At 39.0% G+C, this 22223-nt stretch overlaps 1 protein-coding gene across 1 annotated transcript in view; it reads right to left on the bottom strand.

Annotated features, from left to right (window-relative positions):
- The window catches only part of LOC149198932 (uncharacterized), a 103418-nt gene extending 85411 nt beyond the window's left edge, over positions 1-18007 (bottom strand). The window contains exon 1 of the mRNA XM_089402223.1: positions 17936-18007. Within this exon, the coding sequence (XP_089258349.1) occupies positions 17936-17992 (57 nt within the window). The 5' untranslated portion in view covers positions 17993-18007. The remainder of the gene's footprint in view (positions 1-17935) is intronic.
- Between the last annotated feature and the right edge of the window lie 4216 nt (positions 18008-22223).

Below are 22223 nucleotides of genomic sequence, written 5' to 3'. Positions count from 1 at the left end.
CAAAGCCGAAGTGGATTTTGTCACTGGGATCTTAGGGGAGTCCTAGTGTTCTAGATCGAATCTATGTAAAAGTGATTTGGGAATAATCCTAACTATTTGGTTAGGTTACAAATTGCTTGGTCAGCTTAATTATATTTGTGTCGCAGAATTGGGTAGTCTGTGAAGGTCTTTTGCAAATGGGTTTTCCCCCTTGAGATGTAAAAAATGTGAAAATCATGATGTAAAGTGTCCTGAGGGTTGGAAAAATAATTTATCCCCTCATAGGTTAATTAATTAAATTTTCTGGCCAAAATTAATTAAAATCCTAAGCCAGAAATTTAATTAATTCTAGGTCCTAGGTAAATTTAAATTCCCTGAAGGCAAAATTCGTTGGTCCTTAAAAAATTAAATTTTAAGAGGTCCAGGGACTAAGGTAAATTAATTATTTTGCTAAATTTTAAGCCCTTGGTCCTTAGGGTTAAGTCCAAGTCAAAATTTTGAGGAAATTAATTCAAAACTTTAATTTTTAAATTAATTAAAACACATTTAATTGAAATTTTCGAATTTCCTCAATAATTTAAAATTTCGATGGATGAGATTAAAAGAAATTTTGATCCTCATCAACGGTCGAGATTGTTTTGACGTGGATCACTCAAACTAGCCATTGGAGGATTTATCTTTAAATAGAAGGTCATTTTGTCTGTCAGGATCATCCGATCTCTAGATCGTGTACTAAGCGAAAAGCTCTTTTGTAATCTTTTTATGAGCAATAAAGAAAGACTTTGGGGTTAATTTTTGTTGGTGTTACTCTTCGTGGAAACACTGTAAGATGTGTCATTTGCATGCATAGATTTCTTTTTAGCCATTGATGATAGTTTTCTGAAGAGTGATTTGAGTACAGGTATCTTGCTCAATCGTTGCGGTTTGAATGATAATTTAAGTTTTGAATATAATAACAGGTATCCCTATTAAATCTGAATTTTATTATCGTTTTTTCACTCTATGTTGATGGTTGAATTGAGTTTTGTACGAAAGTCTTGATTTTTAGATCATCGGGCATTCGAGGAAGTTCTCGGTTGAACCAGCCAACTTTCAATCCATGGTTTCTAAAGAGCCCAACTTAAATCTGATCCCGGGCTTATCATAAGATACTTTTTATGGGTGATGCATGAAGGGTTTTGAGCTCAGTACCTCCTTTAAAATTTGAAAATTTTAAATTTTTCTGTGCTAAATCGATAGATCGGGATGTTGAGAGTCTCAGATTATCAGATCTGGGAGCGGAGTTGGACTCACACTCCTTAGATCTAATAGATTTGCCATTCATGTATATAGATCTATAATTATTTTCAGTTTTCTAACTTGGGTTTTCGGAGTTTTAGTTTTTTGGGTCATTTTTTATATCGTTTGGGTGTTTCTTGTTGTCTTGTAGCTGTAGATCTGAAGCTGAAAGCTGTGCAGAGTCCAGATCTAGGCCCTGGAGGGTAAGATCTGGATCTTTAGGGGTCCATCAGCATCATTTTGGCAGGGATCATATCCATATTTCACAGTCCAAGGGTTTGAATTTATTTATTTTCAGATCTGGAAATTTTCATGAAGGTTTCATTAAGAAATCTGAAGTAGAAGGATTTAAAATTTTAAATTAAGATTGTTGGAATTTTTTTGAGGTTCTGGTGATTTAAAGAATTTCTGGGCCACCATTTTGCAGATCGATTTGTTGCCTGGTCTCAGGGTTCACTGTGCAATTTCGAATTATTTTTTTACAGGACCCTTGCTGCCACCAAACCCTGTATTTTCTCATCCTCTGACATCAAATTTGTTGTTGCCATTCTGCTTGCAATCCCAGTTTTATTTCCCTCACCTGTTGTCCTCATCTGGCTCCCCATTGCTCTATCCTTCACGCAATCTTGTCCAGCCCTCACGCAAATCTCTCCTTACGCTGCCCGTCCAAGCATCCGTCCCACAAACACAAGATCAAAACCTGCATATTGCCTCCTTTACGCAGCCTTATTCTCCATCTTGCTACCTAAACCGCAGTCACTCTTCCCTTCCCTCGCTGCACCTTCTCTGTGGCTACCTTCAGTTGCTCATTCACGCTGCCAGAGAAACCCGCAATTTTTCTCCTGTCCGTTGCTACCCATCGCTTCCCCTTCTTTTTGATCCGCAACAGCTCCGCATTCCTATCCTCCTTCGTTGCTGACCTCTCTGTGTGCCTCTTCTTCCAACTTCGAACTCCTTCCGCCATCAGAACCTGCACACAACAGCTGCAAAACAATAAAACATTTAAAAAAATTTATTTCATGTATGTGTGTGTTAGTTTAGTTTTTAGGTTTTATTTTCATTAGTTTCTTTTTCATTTAGTTTAGGTTTGTATATAGTTGCACCACTGTCATGCTGCATTATGTTGCACCATTCATCATCACTATGTTGCATCATGCTGCACTTTGCTGCACCATTCATCATCATTATGCTGCACCACTGTCATGTTGCACTATGTCGCACCACTGTCATGCTGCACTATGCTGCACCATTCATCATCATTATGTTGCACCACAGTCATGCTACACTATGTTGCACCATTCAAGCCATTACTACAGTATCACTGAGGTCTTCATTGTTGCTTCTTTACCATGTCAACATGATCCATTGAGATCTTCACTATGATCTCTATGTTTTCATAGATGCACTAAGATCTCCTATTATGACAGTCATTTCATTATGTCAACGAAGTCTACATTGAAGTCTTCATCGTGATGACTATATATTATATCCTTATCATTACTAAGACAGTGATTACTATTGAATAGACCTAGTTACATTCCTTCATTATCAGATTGTTGGAACTTTGGTACTGCTTTTTCCTTATAGAAAAAGATGTGATCTATAGAACAGATGCATGACTGCTCATCCTCGTACCTAGTACTCTACAGGAATATCATCACTACATACTTGTCATGCCTTATCCATGTAATGCGAAGACTGTCATACTAAGGGTTAGGTCTCCATGAAGTTTAGACGTTACTGCTGTAACCCCATCCGAAATCTATACTTGCTTGTCCATCCGAGCATTGATTCATAGGCAGTATATCGATCTGATCTGCGTCTTCATTATGCTTATGAGTTCTGGTCATGACTGCACCTAATACCCTAGCCGAGGTGCAGTCAGACCCTGCCTTTCCATGTGTGGTCTTGAATGTGTGCTCTCTGCCTTCTTGACTGTGGCTCCCTTATCCGAGTACTTGACTACCTGCAGTGGCATGTGATCATGTTGTCTACACCTAATACAAAGCCCTCCTTCCTATACGAAGCACTCCTTCCAGCACCCTATACTTGTCATCTCAGAAAATGCGATTAGGGCTTGCTTCATTGACTGTAAATTAGGATAGTGTATATCCTAGGGCACTCCCTCTATGCTCTTCTTCATCAAACCCAAAACAGAATGAAGATAGATTACAAGTGTGTGTCAAAGTGACTTGAAGGCCACCTCTATTTATACTAAAACGTGGAGGACAAGTGGGGGTAATTTGGTTGTTGGCCGACCTTGACGAATTGTCACATAACACAAGTAAATTCATATCTCCATGAATACATGTAGGAATCGAATGATCTTTAGATCAATCCTACAGAGGAATCCAAGAAAAATATCAGCTGCCATAAATAAAAAGACCCTCATGGAGTTTGGCCCTAGTTTCCAATTTTAACACTCCCTCTCAACTAGGGAGAATTCCATCTGCTAATCCATCTGCCAATCCGTACTATCTCAGGTATCAGTGCCCTGCACTGCTCTGTTCTGCTCTGCTTTGCTTAACTATGAAGAAGAAGAAGTGATCGATAATGTATCATACCATCCTCTATTGACCCGTAGTCAGTCCTATATAAAAGAGAGTGTCTCATACCACTCTTACTGATCTGAAGTCAGTTCCAAATAAAGAGAGTGTATCATACCACACTTACTGATCCAAAATCAATTCCAAATAAAGAGAGTGTATCATACCACTCTCACTAATTCGAAATCAATTCCAAAAGAGAGTGAGTTATATCATTCTTACTAATCTGAAATCAGTTCCAAATAAAGAGAGTGTCAAAACACTCTTACTGACCCGAAGTCAGTTCCAATTGACCCCAGATCAATATCATCCTAGCATAGGGAGTACAATAGTTACATGATGCATCAATCGGTACTACTATGGTCCCTATCCTCATTTCCCTACTCATTGGCCAGATGCGAGGTACTTCCCATGCGTCCCAAACTGCATGGGTAGGATGTCTCAGCAAGAGAAGGATGAACCACTCATCCTGCCTACATGTCGCCACGGGGTATCCCAGGGGAAGGTTGAACCACTCACTACACAAAAAATCACTAGGGGAAGGCTGAACCACTCACCCTATGATTGTATCTTGATGGGAGAAGGATGAGCCACTCATCCTGCCTACATAGCAGACCACTAGGGGAAGGCTGAACCACTCACCCTATGGTTGCTCATCACTCCAAGAAGTACCCCCAAGCCCTCGGAGCTCCCAGAGCTCAATGTCCATATCATATAGGACCTTCAGGAGAAAGTCTCTCCACGACTCCTCGTCGTTCTCAGAAAGTCAAGAATTTGACCTTTCCCAGGGGCTTTATCTGAATAACGGTGACCTGCACATCAGTCCCAGAGTGATGGAGCCTTCCTGCTCCTCGTTGTACCATATCCCAGATAAAGTGGTACCTGATGTTTGTATGCTTGGAGCGATTATAGAACACGAGATTCCTTAACAATCGAATCCCCCTCTGGTTGTCACAGAAGATCACGATGGTATCCAGCACGAGTCCAACCAACTCACAGAAGAGCTTCCACAACCAGACAGCTTCACAGGAGGCCATACTCACAGCTATGTATCCGACCTCATTGGTGCTCAAAACAACCGACTTCTGCGTCCTGCTCATCCAAGATCTTGAAGCATAACCCAAAGAGAATCAGCACCCAAAAGTGCTCTTGCGATCCTCCACACTGCCTACCCAGTCAGCAACAGAATAATCATGCAGCGTCATATTTCTGGCAGTGTATCTCAATCCATGAGAGATTGTGCCCTGAAGATATCTCAAATGATTCTGGGCACCAATCCAGTGAGGCTCAACCATATATGAGCTCAATATGCTAACTGCAAAACATATATCCAGGCGGGAGTTCACCAAGAACATCAATGCTAGTGTGAGTTTATGAAACTCAGAGGCATTTCCCAAATCAAGTCCAGCATCACTATCGCATAACTTCTTAAAGTTAGGCTTCATCGAGGTAGTCACGGGCTTGCAGTTCATCATTCCAAATCCGGAATCCAACTCCCTCTCACTTTTGCAAATGAGAGGGTCTACACCTGTCAAAAAGAGGTAGTCCTCATAAGGTGCCAGTATGAGAGGTCTATCATCCACAACCTTCAAGCAATGGTTTGGATTGGCGTCACTCCTAGTGAGTCTCAGCTTCATCAAATAGTTGTCTATCCTTTCATACCAGGCCCGGGGTGCTTGCTTCAAGCCATAGAGGGCTTTCTTCTACCTGCATACGTGAGATTTCCCGATCATGAATCTCAAACCCCTCTGGTTGTTCCACATCCATGGTCTTGCTATTACATGAGGGGAATGGTCCCCTTGTAAATTTTCCTTCGGTACATCTTGGACATGTACCTTCATGCTCTTCTTTGGATTCAGGCATCCCTATCACCATCTGTCTCACATCGGGTAGGGTCTTACGACGAAGATGAGCAGACCTCCGGTGTCATTGAAGAGATGTGTCACATGACATGGTCCCTAATGGACTTCCTGCAACTTGATACAAATTGCCAACCCTGAACCCATGAGTAAAAGCATCTTGAATATTCCATTTTCAAACACGTACCTTTCCATCGATCAATGCCACCTTGAAACCTTTGACTTCCACTGCCGAAATGGACACCAGGTTCTTCTTGAGATCAGGTACACAAAGAACTTCTTGTAAATGAATCGTGCTACTCTCATTCAATTGAAGGGTAGCATTCCCTACACCCTTTCCGAGATAGGTGGCATCCTCTCCAAGAATAATCTCCACGATTGTCTCCTTCTCTATCAAATTAGAGAGAGCTTCCTTGTATCCGATGAAGTGCCTTGATGCACCACTATAAATATACCACTTTTTCAAAGTGTCCAGAGGGGAGGTAGTGAAGAGAGCTGATCTCCTCTTGCTTATTTGAAACAACATTATATTCTTCATACCTGGAGATCCTTTCTTTCTTGAAGAGACGACCATTTCCTTGATGACCTGCATTCCCTTTTCCTTTGCCATTGTACCTGTCATTTCTCTGATCATTGAAGATACCCATGGAATGATTGTTATCATCATCAAGTGATGTGTCCCTTCTATTTGGACACTTCCTTGCATAATGGCCAAACTTATTGCAAGCAAGGCATCTGCCTTTCCTTCCATTCTCAGATCCGGACTTCCCATTGAAGTGACCTATAGGTAGGCCACCAGATGCTTTCGCTGTGCCACTTTGATAATCTTCTTTGCTACGACTTCACCCTTGGTGAATTTGAAGTGGGATGAGGAACCCATTGAGTCTTTTGACCTTATCCAACTGTCTTTGGTGATTACTCTTTCACTCTTGCTTGGGCTTTGTCTTCACCTTAGCTCTGAAACCATGTTAAATTTTAGGTATGTTTTATGCTGAGAGCAAATTTACTTCAATTTTCCATATTAGTTCAATATCAATTCCAGATTAGCAATCACATTAAGCATGATAGTAAAATGCAGATAGAAAATAAACATAAATCGCAAAAGACAAACCAAGACAAGAGGACACAAGATGTGGTGCCAGCCAAGGACAAACCCCAATGTGGGGAACCCTTGATCAATTCTTCTTATGTTCTTTAATAGTTCAGCAGAGAGAGAGAGATAGTACATATACATCAGAAGTCAACATTTTGACTTGTCATAATACGAGCAGAGATCTTCTCTAGGAAGATGACACATGAGGTAGCAGATCTGAACACAGGTGATTCCATCACCATATTGTACCCATCACTGTGTTGCACCCATCACTGTGTTGCACCATTCATGTCGCACTACGTTGTACCATTCATCATCATTATGTTGCACACATTGTCATGAGGCACTGTGTTGCACCATTCATCATCACTATGTTGCACCATGTTGCACTTTGTTGCACCATTCATCATCATTATGTTGCACCACTCTCATGTTGCACTATGTTGCACCATTCATCATCACTATGCTACACCATTCATCATCATTATGTTGCACCACTGTCATGTTGCACTATGTTGCACATTCAAGCCATTACTACAATATCACAGAGGTCTTCACTGTTGCTTCTTTACCATGTCAACCTGATCCATTCAGACCTTCACTGTGATCTCTATGTTTTCATAGATGCACTGAGATCTCTATTATGACAGTCATTTCATTATGTCAACGAAGTTACATTGAAGTCTTCATCATGATGACTGTATCTTATATCCTTATCATGACTGAGACAGTGATTACTATTGAATAGACCTAGTTACATTCCTTCATTATCAGATTGCTGGAGCTTTGGTACTGCTTTTTCCTTATAGACAGAGATGTGATCTATAAAACAAATCCATGATTGCTCATCCTCGTACCTAGTACTCTACAGGAATATCATGACAACATACATTTCATGCCTTATCCATGTAATGCAAAGACTGTCATACTAAGGGTTAGCTCTCCATGAAGTTTGGACCTTACTGCAATAACCCCATCCGAAATCTATAGTTCCTTGTCCATTTGAGCATTGATTCATAGGCAGTATATCGATTTGATCTGCGTCTATATTATGCTTATGAGTTCTGGTCATGACTGCACCTAATACCCTAGTTGAGGTGCAATCAGACCCTGCCTTTCCATGCGTGGTCTTGAATGTGTGCTCTCTGCCTTCTTGACTGCAACTCCCTTACCCGAGTCCTTGACTACTTGTGGGGCATGTGATCATGTTGTCTGCACCCAATATGAAGCCCTCCTTCCTATACGAAGCACTGCTTCCTGCACCCTATACTTGTCATCTCAGAAAATGCAATTAGGGCTTGCTTCATTGACTGTAAATTAGGATAGTGTACATCCTAGGGCACTCCCTCTATGCTCTTCTTCATCAAACCCAAAACAGAATGAAGAGAGATTACAAGAGTGTGTGTGTCAAAGTGACTTGAAGGCCACCTCTATTTATACTAAAACTTGGAGGACAAGTGGGGGTAATTTGGTTGCTGGCCGACCTTGACGAGTTGTCACATAACACAAATAAATTCATATCTCCATGAATACATGTCGGAATCGAATGATTTTTAGATCAATCCTACACCTCTCGACGAGAGGAATCCAAGAAAAATATCAGCGGCCATAAATAAGAAGACACTCATGGAGTTTTGCCCTAGTTTCCAATTTTAACAGAAAGGCTTGAAAGAGGAAGATTACAAGAAGGTTGTTGATCTCTCTTAGAAGGAGATCTATTTAAAAGGCTCATTGAAAGGCATCTTTGAAGAAAGCATCAAAGGATCTTGATATCATTCATCACTCTTGAAAGTTGTTGTTGAAGGAACCATATTTCAAGGATATCACTGAAGTCTCTTTGAAGATCTTGAAAGCATCAAGATAGTTGGAGACATTATCAAAGAAGAAGACTCTTGATTGACAAGTATCATATTATTTCTCTATGTCTGAATCTACGGGATCATATGGGTTCTTTCTGCAAGGAAAGCAATAAGCTCATTGGATCAACAAATTTCCTAGCATGGAAGAAAATGATTGACCTGGCACTTGTGGAACATGAAGTAATGGAATATGTTCTTGGTGAAGTTGTTGAACCCAGCAAAGATAAAACTCAAGAACTAGCAAAATAGTTCCCTTTGTTGTTGATTTAAAGACTTCTAAGGTTGTGTATGATAAGCTAGTAAAGTTGTACTCTATAAGCACATCAGGTCAAAAGATTTACTTGAGAAACCAACTATATTGTATAAGGAAATCAAAGGATGAAGACACAGCCTCCCATCTGATGAAGATTTCTAAAATAAGAGATCAATTGCATGGGCTTGGGGAGACAATTATTTACTGTGAGATGACCATTTGTGTATTGAATGCTTTGCCACCAGAATGGAGCAATTTTGCAACTAACATTTACTCTACGAAAGATACAAGTCCTTTTGATGAGTTGTGGACTCAATGCATCTTGGAAGAGAGTAGGATCAAGGCAAAGGATGACATTGAATCAAATGAACAATCTCAAGCCTTTATTGCAAGAACCAAGGATTTGAAGAAGGGAAAGTTTGGAAAGTCCAAGAAGAAGCCAGATATGTCGAGGGTTCAATGCTTTGGATGCAATGAATATGGACACTTTAAAAGGGATTGTCCAATCAAGTAGAACAACAAAAGAAAGGAAATAAGTGAAGCTCTCACAATTGAAGATAAGGGAGAACCAGAGAAGAAGCCAAAAATAGAGATGTCAAAGATCTCTACTATTGAAGAAGGCATCCTCTCTAACAGGTTCTTTATGAATTTAATCTTTCCTTCATTTAGAATAGCATGCATTGTTGTTTACTCTAGAAGGGTTTTGATTTTGTATGGCATCATAGGTAGATGCATGTGATAATAGAAGAATTGGAGTCTACTTAATTAAGTTGCTTCAATAAGAGTCATCTAGTTTATGAATTAGAAGATTAGGACCATTTTGCGTATTATTGTTCATCCAAGCATTATCTAACATTATGTCAGAGGTAGTCATTTTGCTAAGATGGATCATCAAGATCCTATAAGAACCATCATTTTGGAAGGTTAAGCATTATGACAAGGTTAGTGTATATTCCATATAGTGTGGAAACAATACTCTTGAAGGATGAAAGAATCCAGTTGGTCAAATTGAAGGCTCATTTAAGGTCAAATAACTAGATGATTATATGGATGCATGCATATTAGAAGTAACTCTTCTCTTGGGTAGGATTCATATGTAAAGAATCCTGTAGAAAAAGTTGACCATAAAATATGCTTACTATGGTTATACGATGCTTAAAAGAAGAATTTGACTTACTCTAGAATGAATAAAGGATCAAGACTTTCTCACTAGATTATATAGAAAAGTGATCAACATCCAGTATAGTCTCCAAAACAAAATTATAACTTGTAATCAAGTTCGATCCTTGGGCACTCTGATGCATGAAGGAAGATTCTTGTGGAGATGGACCATGAGGATGTCGATGTTTTGATGAGAAAGCCATCACAATGAGGTAAGTCTAATATTTTGTTATTGGTTATATGGTTAACATATTGCCTTGCTACCTAGAAAGATATTGCAAGAATATATGATGAATGTTAAGGCAAGCTCAACATATGATCTTGGTAATTATGAAGTCAAGATGTTTTCATCTTGGGATTAAAAGATAGCAGTGCAAGAAGATAACCTGCAGTTCAAGCTCATATAAAGGAGATCACTGCCATGAGGAAGTTATGATTAGCTTGAAGTTTGGTAAGGCTCAATATAATGCCTTCATTAATGATGAAAAGATGAAAGTGATGTACAAGATTGATGACATGAACCCTGTAACAAGATTGAAGGAAGAAGATGGCTCCAAGATACCTAGAAAAGAAGAAAGCTCAACATAATGAGATACGAAGGAAAGAGGGAGCCATGCATCTATCTTCATAAAAAAACAGGTAGTTGATACTCTTATGAAGACAAGCTAGAAAGCTTGTGGCTGTGACTTTCTAATAATAAAAAGTTGTGAATCTCCTTTATGCTTTAGAGGGAGTATGAAGTCTACAAGATATTAGTGATGGAGCAAGAATCTATTCCAAGTAAGAATAGGGATCTCCTCTCTGTTTGAGAGGGAGTGATGATGAACATCACATGTGCATTCTCTTCTTCATGTGTCATGCACTTGACCGGGACTAACAGCCATAAGTCTAAGTGAAAGACATGGAGAGAGAATGGTGGAGGATTGGATAAGCATTTGTGGTTTCCTTAAGGATAGACAATCCAAGAAAGGAAAGGTATCAAACACTCTTTGAGGATAAGACAAGTATGCAAGATAAGATTGGTCGAAGAGGACTGATATTCTTTAAGGATTAAGGGATAAAAATCCAAGATAAGAATAGTCCTAAAAGGACATACCTTGTGAACATTAGGATGAGGTATGTGCCTTAGAGGTAATGTGATATCTCATGTAAAGCCTCCCAACATAATGCTCTTAAATGAAATTGAGCTTGTCTAGTTAGGCCTCAATGACAGTGCTGGTTATAATGTCGATGCTTGCAATTGCCTTATCAATCTGAATCTTCTTATGAGAACTCTTCAATTTGAGAATGATGTTGTACTCTTCAGGGAGTGTTGAAAATGTAACTAGTTTCGGTTTTCATAGTTGTTATTGTACTCATTTCAATATGTATATCTTAAGTAACAAACAAAAGAAAAAAGAAAATTGTTATTTTAAAGGCATGGGTTTCATGCTTCTTGTTGATGGTCTTCTAGGTAAAAGCATGTTCTTCATGCTTCTAGGGTTTGTTAGGTCACGGGATTTATCGTTATGAGTCAAGAGAGTCAACATCATGATTATAAGACCCTTCTGGGCAAAATGTACCTTGTAAAAGAATTGATTTTGTCTAGAAAGTCCTAGAAACCTCCAAAGTACAAGTCAGCCCTGGTAGCGACAAGTCAACCTAAAGGAGGGAATTCGACCCCCCAGAAAGGCTATAAATAGGAGCAATTTCGACCTCATTTGGCACATTCACACACACAAGTTCGATCTCTCAAGAAGAAGTTCGACTTGAAACTGGGAGAAGCAAAACAAGAAGAGTGAAGGTCTAGAAGACAATGAGAATCCAAAAAGAAAAAGAAAGGCTTGTTTTTGGGCTCCATCTTTCTCACACGTGCGAAATCTAGGGTTTCTATAGCTTCCAGGAAGGCTGAAACTGCAAGTCCGAATTGCAGGAGATCAAGTTGCAGGATCAAGCTGTTGGAAGGGCGAGTATTCTAATTTGACTTTATTGACCTTGGGAGACATTGTCTTGCTCAAAGAAGGATCTCTTGAAAGATTTCCATGTGCCTGAATTAGGGTTTCTGCAACAATTACAAAGCTGAAGTTGCAGGGTCGAAGTTGGGGGACGAAACTAAAGTTAGAAGCAAGTTGAAGCAGGATCAAACCTTGCCAATCTGATTTACTTGGAAGAGCTTCTTGGAGGGCTGACTTGGTACTTGGAGGAGGACTTGGTCTAGGGTTTGAGTGTTGGTTGTCTCATTTGAAGCAGATTCTATAAGAAGAAAAGAGATTTTATGGGTTTTCACTTTAGAGTGGTTTTGCCCTGACTTGGAGGCTAATTTAGGTTTCTACTGCCTTTACTAATCTGCTCTTGATAATTGTTTGATGAACAAGATCTAATTAAAAAAACAAAAAGATAAATAAAGTTCACAAGCAATTATTAAAGTGAAGGAAAATCTAAATTAATAACTGCCATATTGCATTTTCCAACACTCCTATGCCCTGAAAAACAGTTGGTGTATTCCCCTTAACATTGGGGTAACATAGAGCTAATGCTTTGTATGCATTTCGTAATGGTTAGAAACAACCTTTATTGTCACATAGAACATGAGTTTGACGTTTTTTAGGCTTTTCTTGCATTTTTGCTTTTAAATGAGCAAGAAAAATACAATAACAGGAAAGGCGTACATACTTCCAAGAGCCGGAGGAGCTCGCTTCTCCGATTGATAAATGGCAGTGACGAATCCTCCTCTGTAAATATGCGTATTAAATCATTCTCAAAACCGTTCCAGTCCCTTTCTCCATTTTCATCAAGCTCTCTTACGTGCCCTAAAACGACCTAACTACACGAAATCCAAAATGGAATTAGAGCTCCTTCACTTTCTATCAAGTTACAGTCAACACAAGATCGCTAGCCACGTTAAGCAAATGCCAGATTCTTTTCATTAATAAAGACATTTAGCCTAATCTTGGCAGATATTTTAGTTCAGAACGTGAAACCCTAAAAGCTTCATATCTGACACACTTCTAACCCAAGTTACTTGATATTTAAATCTTGGAATGTCAGTTTCTGTAAAGCATCAGTTACCTCCGTGCAAACTCGGAGCAGCAAGCCCTGATCAGCGGCAGAACTTGAGTTTGGTATAGATGAATTAACCAGAACCTTTCTAGAGTTAATGGCAGAGAAAGAAAGAACACAAGAAGAAAATGAGAGAGAGGACCAAGAAAAATAAACTGAATATGAATCTGTTTTATTCGATGATCAATATCCTCTACATGACATTCGATATATTCATGTATTTACCGTTACATAACCAAAACTATTCGTTACAAAGAAAACTGTACATAACTAAAAACTAAACTACGGTTGAAGTTCGTTGTCAAACTAACAAACTCCACCTTGACAACAACTTTCCCATTCATCATCTTTCCTGCAAGCCAAGAGAAGCTAAACACCACCGCAACTTCTCTACTGTAACTGGCTTTGTGAATATGTCTGCACAATTTTCTCGTGTGTGGACCTTTTTAAGAGCTACTTTTCCACCATCGATTACATGTCTCAGAAAATGATATCTCACATCAATGTGCTTGGTTCTGCTGTGATAGGCAGGGTTTGTGGCCAAGTGAATAGCACTTTGACTGTCACAAAGTACACTCACTTTCTCCTGCGTCCTTCCGATTTCATCGAGGAAACCCTTTAACCAGATTGCTTCTTTACTGGCATCTGAAGCAGCTATATATTCAGCTTCGGTAGTGGACAATGCAACCGTGTCTTGAAGCTTTGACATCCAACTAATTGCTCCACCTGCAAGAGTAAAGACGTAACCTGTAGTAGATCTTCTTTTGTCCAAATCACCTGCATAGTCAGCATCTACATATCCGCAGACTGATCCTTCACTACCATCAAAGACGATGCAATGATCTCTTGTGCCTCTTAGATGTCGAAGCACCCATTTCACTGCTTGCCAATGTTCTTTACCTGGATTTGCCATGAACCTGCTGACAACTCCAACTGCATGTGAAATGTCAGGTCTTGTAGATACCATCGCATACATTAAGTTGCCTACCGCATTTGCATATGGTACATGAGACATATACTGCTTTTCTTCATCATCTCTAGGACTCAAAACCGAAGAAAGCTTAAAATGGGAAGCTAAAGGAACATTAACAGGTTTCACATTATTCATAGAGAACTTTTCAAGTACCTTCTCCACATACTTCTGCTGTGATAACCAAAGCTTACCATTTTTCCTGTCTCTGTGTATCTCCATGCCCAAGATATGTTTTGCTGCTCCAAGATCCTTCATATCAAACGCCCTAGAGAGTTGAGCCTTTAACCTGTTGATCTCTTCCATGCTTTTGCTTGCAATAAGCATATCGTCAACATACAAAGCTAAGATAATGAATATGCCATTGAAACTTTTGAAGTACACACAATGATCATACTCACTTCTTATAAAGTTCTGGCTCACCATGAAGGAATCAAACTTCTTGTACCATTGTCTGGGAGACTGCCTCAGACCATACAATGATTTCCTGAGCTTGCAAACTAATCTTCTGCTGCGACCTCGTACAAAACCTTCTGGTTGTTCCATATATATCTCTTCGTTCAAATCACCATGTAGAAAAGCTGTTTTAACATCTAACTGTTCTAACTCAAGATTAAGCAACGCAGTTAGTGCCAACACAGTACGTATAGAAACAAGTTTTACAACTGGAGAAAAAATCTCATGAAAGTCTATACCTTCAACCTGAGAATACCCTTTTGCTACCAGTCTCGCCTTATATCTCTCAATACTACCATCAACTTTCCGTTTCAGCTTGAAGACCCATTTACATCCAACAACACTTCTCCCTTCAAGAAGCTCTACAAGATCCCAGGTATTGTTCTTGGCTAAGGAGTCCATTTCTTCTTCCATAGCCTTTTTCCATTTCTCGCTATCTGTATCATCTATCGCTTCCTGATAACAATACGGTTCCCCATCTTCAGTAACCAAAGCAAAAGATGAAGCAGCAGAATCTTCATACCTTTTGGGAGTTTTCCTTTCCCTTGTAGACCTTCTCAGAGCGACTGGTTGCTGAACTGGTTCAGAAACTTGCTCTGGTTCAGAAGCTTCAACGGCTTCCTTTGTGTCTTCAACACCTTTGTCTCCAGAAGCCTCTCCTTCCTTTCGACTGCCACCGAAAGATCTGGCCTCCAACTGAACTCGTTGACTCGGCGATACCTGTTCCTGTTCAATTCTTTCAACATTTGATTTTAACAAAGATGATTCATCAAATGTTACATCTCTACTAATAACTATCTTCCGCAATGTAGGATCCCACAACCTATATCCTTTCACTGCATAGTCATACCCAACAAAGACATAACATTTCGACTTTGGATCTAACTTTGAACGCTGATTTTTCGGAATCAGAGAATAAGCATCACAGCCAAATATCCTCAAATGAGAATAGTCACAAGACTGACCTGTCCAGACTTCTTCAGGAATTTTACAATCAATTGCTACTGAGGGTGATCTGTTAACTAAATAACAAGCAGTAGATACTGCTTCCGCCCACAACTCCTTTTGCAAGTTAGCATTGCTGATCATGCTTCTGGCTCTTTCCATAAGAGTCCGATTCATACGCTCAGCAACACCATTTTGCTGAGGAGTATAAACAGCAGTTTTGTGCCTAACAATGCCCTCATCCTTACAGTATTGTTCAAACTCAACAGAAGTGAACTCACCACCATTGTCAGTTCTTAGACATTTAATACATTTGCCTGTTCTTTTCTCTACCATTACTTTAAATTGTTTAAACACATTGAATACATCAGCTTTCCTTTTTAGCAGATAGACCCAAACTTTACGAGAATAATCATCAATGAACGTTAAAAAATACAATGCACCTCCATATGACATAACAGGGGAAGGCCCCCACAGATAAGAATGAATGTAGTCTAAAACATCTTTACTATTATGATTGCCAACTTTAAATCTCTGTTTACACTGTTTCCCATACACACAATGTTTACAGAAATCTAAATTCAAGGATTTCAGACCGGGAAGAGATTTACGTTTCATCAGTATGTGAAGACCTTTCTCGCTCATATGACCCAAACGCTGATGCCACAGACGAGTACCTGCTTCTTCCTTTTCTGACGCAACCGCTGCTTCACCGACCTGAGTACTTCCTTTTAACCTGTAAAGATTCCCAACCTTCTCTGCCTTCATAACCACAAGGGCACCTTTGAAGACCTTCAAGACGCCATCCTGACCTGTAAACTTATAACCATCTGAATCCAACACTCCCAAAGAGATTAAATTTTTCTTCAAATCAGGTACATGTCTAACACTAGTTAATGTCCTAACTGTGTTATCATACATTTTAATCCTGATATCTCCCATCCCAACAGTCTGACATGACATATTGTTACCCATAAACACAGAACTACCGTTTACATTTTCATACGAAGTAAACCAGTTTCTATGTGGGCACATATGATGCGAAGCACCAGAGTCTAACAGCCAGCTATCAAAACTCTGAGAGACATTACACTCAGGTGAAGTTTCATCTATCATACACAAATCTTCAGCAGATAAAACTTCGTCTACAATACCTGAATCAGCCTGATTCGCTTTGTTCTTCAGGTTTTCGGATTCCTTCCGTTTCCAACAGTCCTTCCTCAAGTGTCCAACCTTACCGCAGCTCCAACATTTTGCCTTACACTTTTTGCCCTTCGATTTCGACCTGGAAGACCCTCTTGGTTTGTCTCCTCTTTCCTTTGAGCGTCCTCTAGCAACCATGGCTTCTGATGCAGTTGTATCAGTGCTGGATTTCCTTCGTACCTCTTCAGACAGAAGAGCTCCCACGACTGATTCAAACTTCAAAGAATCAGCAGAGCTGAAGCTGATCGAGGTTACGAAGTGATCCCATGATTCAGGCAGAGAACACAGCAAGGTTATGGCTTTATCTTCTTCTTGTATTTTTACTTCCATATCTGTTAATTGACAAATTAGTGTATTAAAGACATTCAAATGTTCTGCAACGCTTGAACCTTCTTTCATTCGAAGACTGTATAATTGTCGTTTCAGATAAATTCTGTTAGTTAATGATTTTGTCATATAAAGGTTTTCAAGTTTTTCCCACAAACCTGACGCCGTAGTCTCTTCAACGATGTTGAAGCGAACTTCATCCGCTAGACATAGCCGGATGGTACTGAGAGCACGGGCATCCAAGTCCTCCCACTCTGTAGTAGTCATGGTTGTGGGTTTCTTAGTAACCCCATCCAATGCCTTGTGCAACCCTTGTTGCACAAGCAGATCCTTGACCTTCAGTTTCCAAAGAGCAAAATTGCTCTTTCCGGTGAATTTCTCCACCTCGAATCTTGCATTCGACATCTTGGCCATTTTCCCTCCTTCCTAGAAAAAAAAAATAACTTTCCCCTTGCAAACCCTTTTGTTTTTCGTGCTTGTTCTTCAAAAAAAACAACTACAACACCCTTTCCAATCTCTGCTGCTATCTTAAAAAACTGAATTTCTGCTATCTTTAAAGAATTTCTGCAAACCCTTCCGTTTTTCTTTAAAAAAAAATTCTGAACAAATTGCTGAACAACCTCGTATTTTTCAAGCCGTGGGATTCTGCCTTCAACGCTGTCCACAATTCTATGCTCACAGGTTCGCACTGCAGGGGACAATTCGCACTGCAGGGTTTTTTGTCTAGCTCTGATACCACTTCTAGAGTTAATGGCAGAGAAAGAAAGAACACTAGAAGAAAATGAGAGAGAGGACCAAGAAAAACAAACTGAATATGAATCTGTTTTATTCGATGATCAATATCCTCTACATGACATTCGATATATTCATGTATTTACCGTTACATAACCAAAACTATTCGTTACAAAGAAAACTGTACATAACTAAAAACTAAACTACGGTTGAAGTTCGTTGTCAAACTAACAACCTTTACTAGAGGGATCGCGTGTGCTTCGACTCTGTCAAGTAAGAGAACTTCCTCCATATATCTTAGCGCAATTCTCTCTTGCAGATTACTGCAAGAAGAATTGTTGATGTCTGGAATGTGCATGAATACCATAGCTGTACAAAGGAGCAAAGTCTCCTATATTAAATTTCTGCGTTAGAGAGCAAAGTCTCATATATTGTACAAGCGATTTGCGGAGGTTGTAGAATTTAGGAGTACCTTTGAGCAGCTGTGTGCCGATGTCTTTATTGTCAACCAGCTTCTCGACGATCCATTCCCAGGGCAAGGCCGCTGAAGCTTTGGCCATGGCGGATTCCTCTATTCCGCCCATGAGCCGATAATTTACACGACACGCATGTATAGCATCGCAATTCGCGGTTCATTGACGGCAATCATCTCCTCAAATATGTTCGAAATGGAAATGTACTTCGACGGCCCATAAGGCAAAAATATCAACGTGATAAACCAAAAGCTTTTGAAACGTTAGGAAAGAGATTGCTCCTTTGAACACTACATAGTATATTTTTGAAGTGGGTAAAGGGAAGGATAGAAGTGTTCTTTCGTTTAATTATAGTTAAATTAGAGTAAACATAGTGAATTCAAGCTAGTTTTAAGATTTAGAATTTAATTTTTGTTGTTTGGTAATTTGTACAATTTAAAAATAAGGTGTTGATTTGAATGTTTGTGTAAATTTGTAGAATTTAAAAGCAGGGTTTTGATTTCAATGTTTGTGCAAATTTAGTTTTTAAAAACTATAATCTATTCATTCTAGTCAGGAGATTTTGTTTACTCTAGAAGGGTTTTGATTTTGTATGGCATCATAGGTAGAAGCATGTGATAGTAGAAGAATTGGAGTCTACTTAATTAAGTTGCTTCAATAAGAGTCATCTAGTTTATGAATTAGAAGATTAGGACCATTTTGCGTATTATTGTTCATCCAAGCATTATCTAACATTATGTCAGAGGTAGTCATTTTGCTAAGATGGATCATCAAGATCCTATAAAAACCATCATTTTGGAAGGTTAAGCATTATGACAAGGTTAGTATATATTCCATATAGTGTGGAAACAATACTCTTGAAGGATGAGAGAATCCAGTTGGTCAAATTGAAGGCTCATTTAAGGTCAAATAACTAGATGATTATATGGATGCATAGGGATGCATATTAGAAGTAACTCTTCTCTTGGGTAGGATTCATATGTACAGAATCCTGTAGAAAAAGTTGACCATAAAATATGCTTACTATGGTTATACGATGCTTAAAAGAAGAATTTGACTTACTCTAGAATGAATAAAGGATCAAGACTTTCTCACTAGATTATATAGAAAAGTGATCAACATCCAGTATAGTCTCCAAAACAAAATTATAACTTGTAATCAAGTTCGATCCTTGGGCACTATGATGCATGAAGGAAGATTCTTGTGGAGATGGACCATGAGGATGTCGATGTTTTGATGAGAAAGCCATCACAATGAGGTAAGTCTAATATTTTGTTATTGGTTATATGGTTAACATATTACCTTGCTACCTAGAAAGATATTGCAAGAATATATGATGAATGTTAAGGCAAGCTCAACATATGATCTTGGTAATTATGAAGTCAAGATGTTTTCATCTTGGGATTAAAAGGTAGCAGTGCAAGAAGATAACCTGCAGTTCAAGCTCATATAAAGGAGATCACTGCCATGAGGAAGTTATGATTAGCTTGAAGTTTGGTAAGGCTCAATATAATGCCTTCATTAATGATGAAAAGATGAAAGTGATGTACAAGATTGATGACATGAACCCTGTAACAAGATTGAAGGAAGAAGATGGCTCCAAGATACCTAGAAAAGAAGAAAGCTCAACATAATGAGATACGAAGGAAAGAGGGAGCCATGCATCTATCTTCATAAAAAAACAAGTAGTTGATACTCTTATGAAGACAAGCTAGAAAGCTTGTGGCTATGACTTTCTAATAATAAAAAGTTTTGAATCTCCTTTATGCTTTAGAGGGAGTATGATGTCTACAAGATATTAGTGAAGGAGCAAGAATCTATTCCAAGTAAGAATAGGGATCTCCTCTCTGGTTGAGAGGGAGTGATGATGAACATCACATGTGCATTCTCTTCTTCATGTGTCATGCACTTGACCAGGACTAACAGCGATAAGTCTAAGTGAAAGACATGGAGAGAGAATGGTGGAGGATTGGATAAGCATTTGTGGTTTCCTTAAGGATAGACAATCCAAGAAAGGAAAGGTATCGACATTCTTTGAGGATAAGACAAGTATCCAAGATAAGATTGGTCGAAGAGGACTGATATTATTTAAGGATTAAGGGATAAAAATCCAAGATAAGAATAGTCCTAAAAGGACATACCTTGTGAACATTAGGATGAGGTATGTGCCTTAGAGGTAATGTGATGTCTCATGTAAAGCCTCCCAACATAATGCTCTTAAATGAAATTGAGCTTGTCTAGTTAGGCCTCAAAGACAGTGCTAGTTATAATGTCGATGCTTGCAATTGCCTTATCAATCTGAATCTTCTTATGAGAACTCTTCAATTTGAGAATGATGTTGTACTCTTCAGGGAGTGTTGAAAATGTAACTAGTTTCGGTTTTCATAGTTGTTATTGTACTCATTTCAATATGTATATCTTAAGTAACAAACAAAAGAAAAAAGAAAATTGTTATTTTAAAGGCATGGGTTTCATGCTTCTTATTGATGGTCTTCTAGGTAAAAGCATGTTCTTCATGCTTCTAGGGTTTGTTAGGTCACGGGATTTATTGTTATGAGTCAAGAGAGTCAACATCATGATTATAAGACCCTTCTGGGCAAAATGTACCTTGTAAAAGAATTGATTTTGTCTAGAAAGTCCTAGAAACCTCCAAAGTACAAGTTAGCCCTGGCAGCTACAAGTCAACCTAAAGGAGGGAATTCGACCCCCTAGAAAGGCTATAAATAGGAGCAATTTCGACCTCATTTGGCACATTCACACACACAAGTTCGATCTCTCAAGAAGAAGTTTGACTTGAAACTAGGAGAAGCAAAACAAGAAGAGTGAAGGTCTAGAAGACAATGAGAATCCAAAAAGAAAAAGAAAGGCTTGTTTTTGGGCTCCATCTTTCTCACACGTGCGAAATCTAGGGTTTCTATAGCTTCCAGGAAGGCTGAAACTGCAAGTCCGAATTGCAGGAGATCAAGTTGCAGGATCAAGCTGTTGGAAGGGCGAGTATTCTAATTTGACTTTATTGACCTTGGGAGACATTGTCTTGCTCAAAGAAGGATCTCTTGAAAGATTTCCATGTGCTTGAATTAGGGTTTCTGCAACAATTACAAAGCTGAAGTTGCAGGGTCGAATTTGGGGGACGAAACTAAAGTTAGAAGCAAGTTGAAGCAGGATCAAACCTTGCCAATCTGATTTACTTGGAAGAGCTTCTTGGAGGGCTGACTTGGTACTTGGAGGAGGACTTGGTCTAGGCTTTGAGTGTTGGTTGTCTCATTTGAAGCAGATTCTATAAGAAGAAAAGAGATTTTATGGGTTTTCACTTTAGAGGGGTTTTGCCCTGACTTGGAGGCTAATTTAGGTTTCTACTGCCTTTACTATTCTGCTCTTGATAATTGTTTGATGAAGAAGATCTAATTAAAAAAACAAAAAGATAAATAAAGTTCACAAGCAATTATTAAAGTTAAGGAAAATCTAAATTAATAACTGCCATATTGCATTTTCCAACACTCCTATGCCCTGAAAAACAGTTGGTGTATTCCCCTTAACATTGGGGTAACATAGAGCTAATGCTTTGTATGCATTTCGTAATGGTTAGAAACAACCTTTATTGTCACATAGAACATGAGTTTGACGTTTTTTAGGCTTTTCTTGCATTTTTGCTTTTAAATGAGCAAGAAAAATACAATAACAGGAAAGGCATACATACTTCCAAGAGCCGGAGGAGCTCGCTTCTCCGATTGATAAATGGCAGTGATGAATCCTCCTCTGTAAATATGCGTTTTAAATCATCCTCAAAACCGTTCCAGTCCCTTTCTCCATTTTCATCAAGCTCTCTTACGTGCCCTAAAACGACCTAACTACACGGAATCCAAAATGGAATTAGAGCTCCTTCACTTTCTATCAAGTTACAGTCAACACAAGATCGCTAGCCACGTTAAGCAAATGCCAGATTCTTTTCGATTAATAAAGACATTTAGCCTAATCTTGGTAGATATTTTAGTTCAGAACGTGAAACCCTAAAGGCTAAAAGCTTCATATCTGACACATTTCTAACCCAAT

This window comes from Pinus tabuliformis, chromosome 2_1 (genome assembly GCF_031772625.1).
Source record: "Pinus tabuliformis cultivar Carrire ecotype Pingquan chromosome 2_1, CPIR1, whole genome shotgun sequence".
NCBI lineage: Eukaryota > Viridiplantae > Streptophyta > Pinopsida > Pinales > Pinaceae > Pinus > Pinus tabuliformis.
The sequence above is the reverse complement of the archived record's forward strand: the minus strand, read 5'-3'. Positions and strand labels throughout refer to the sequence as shown.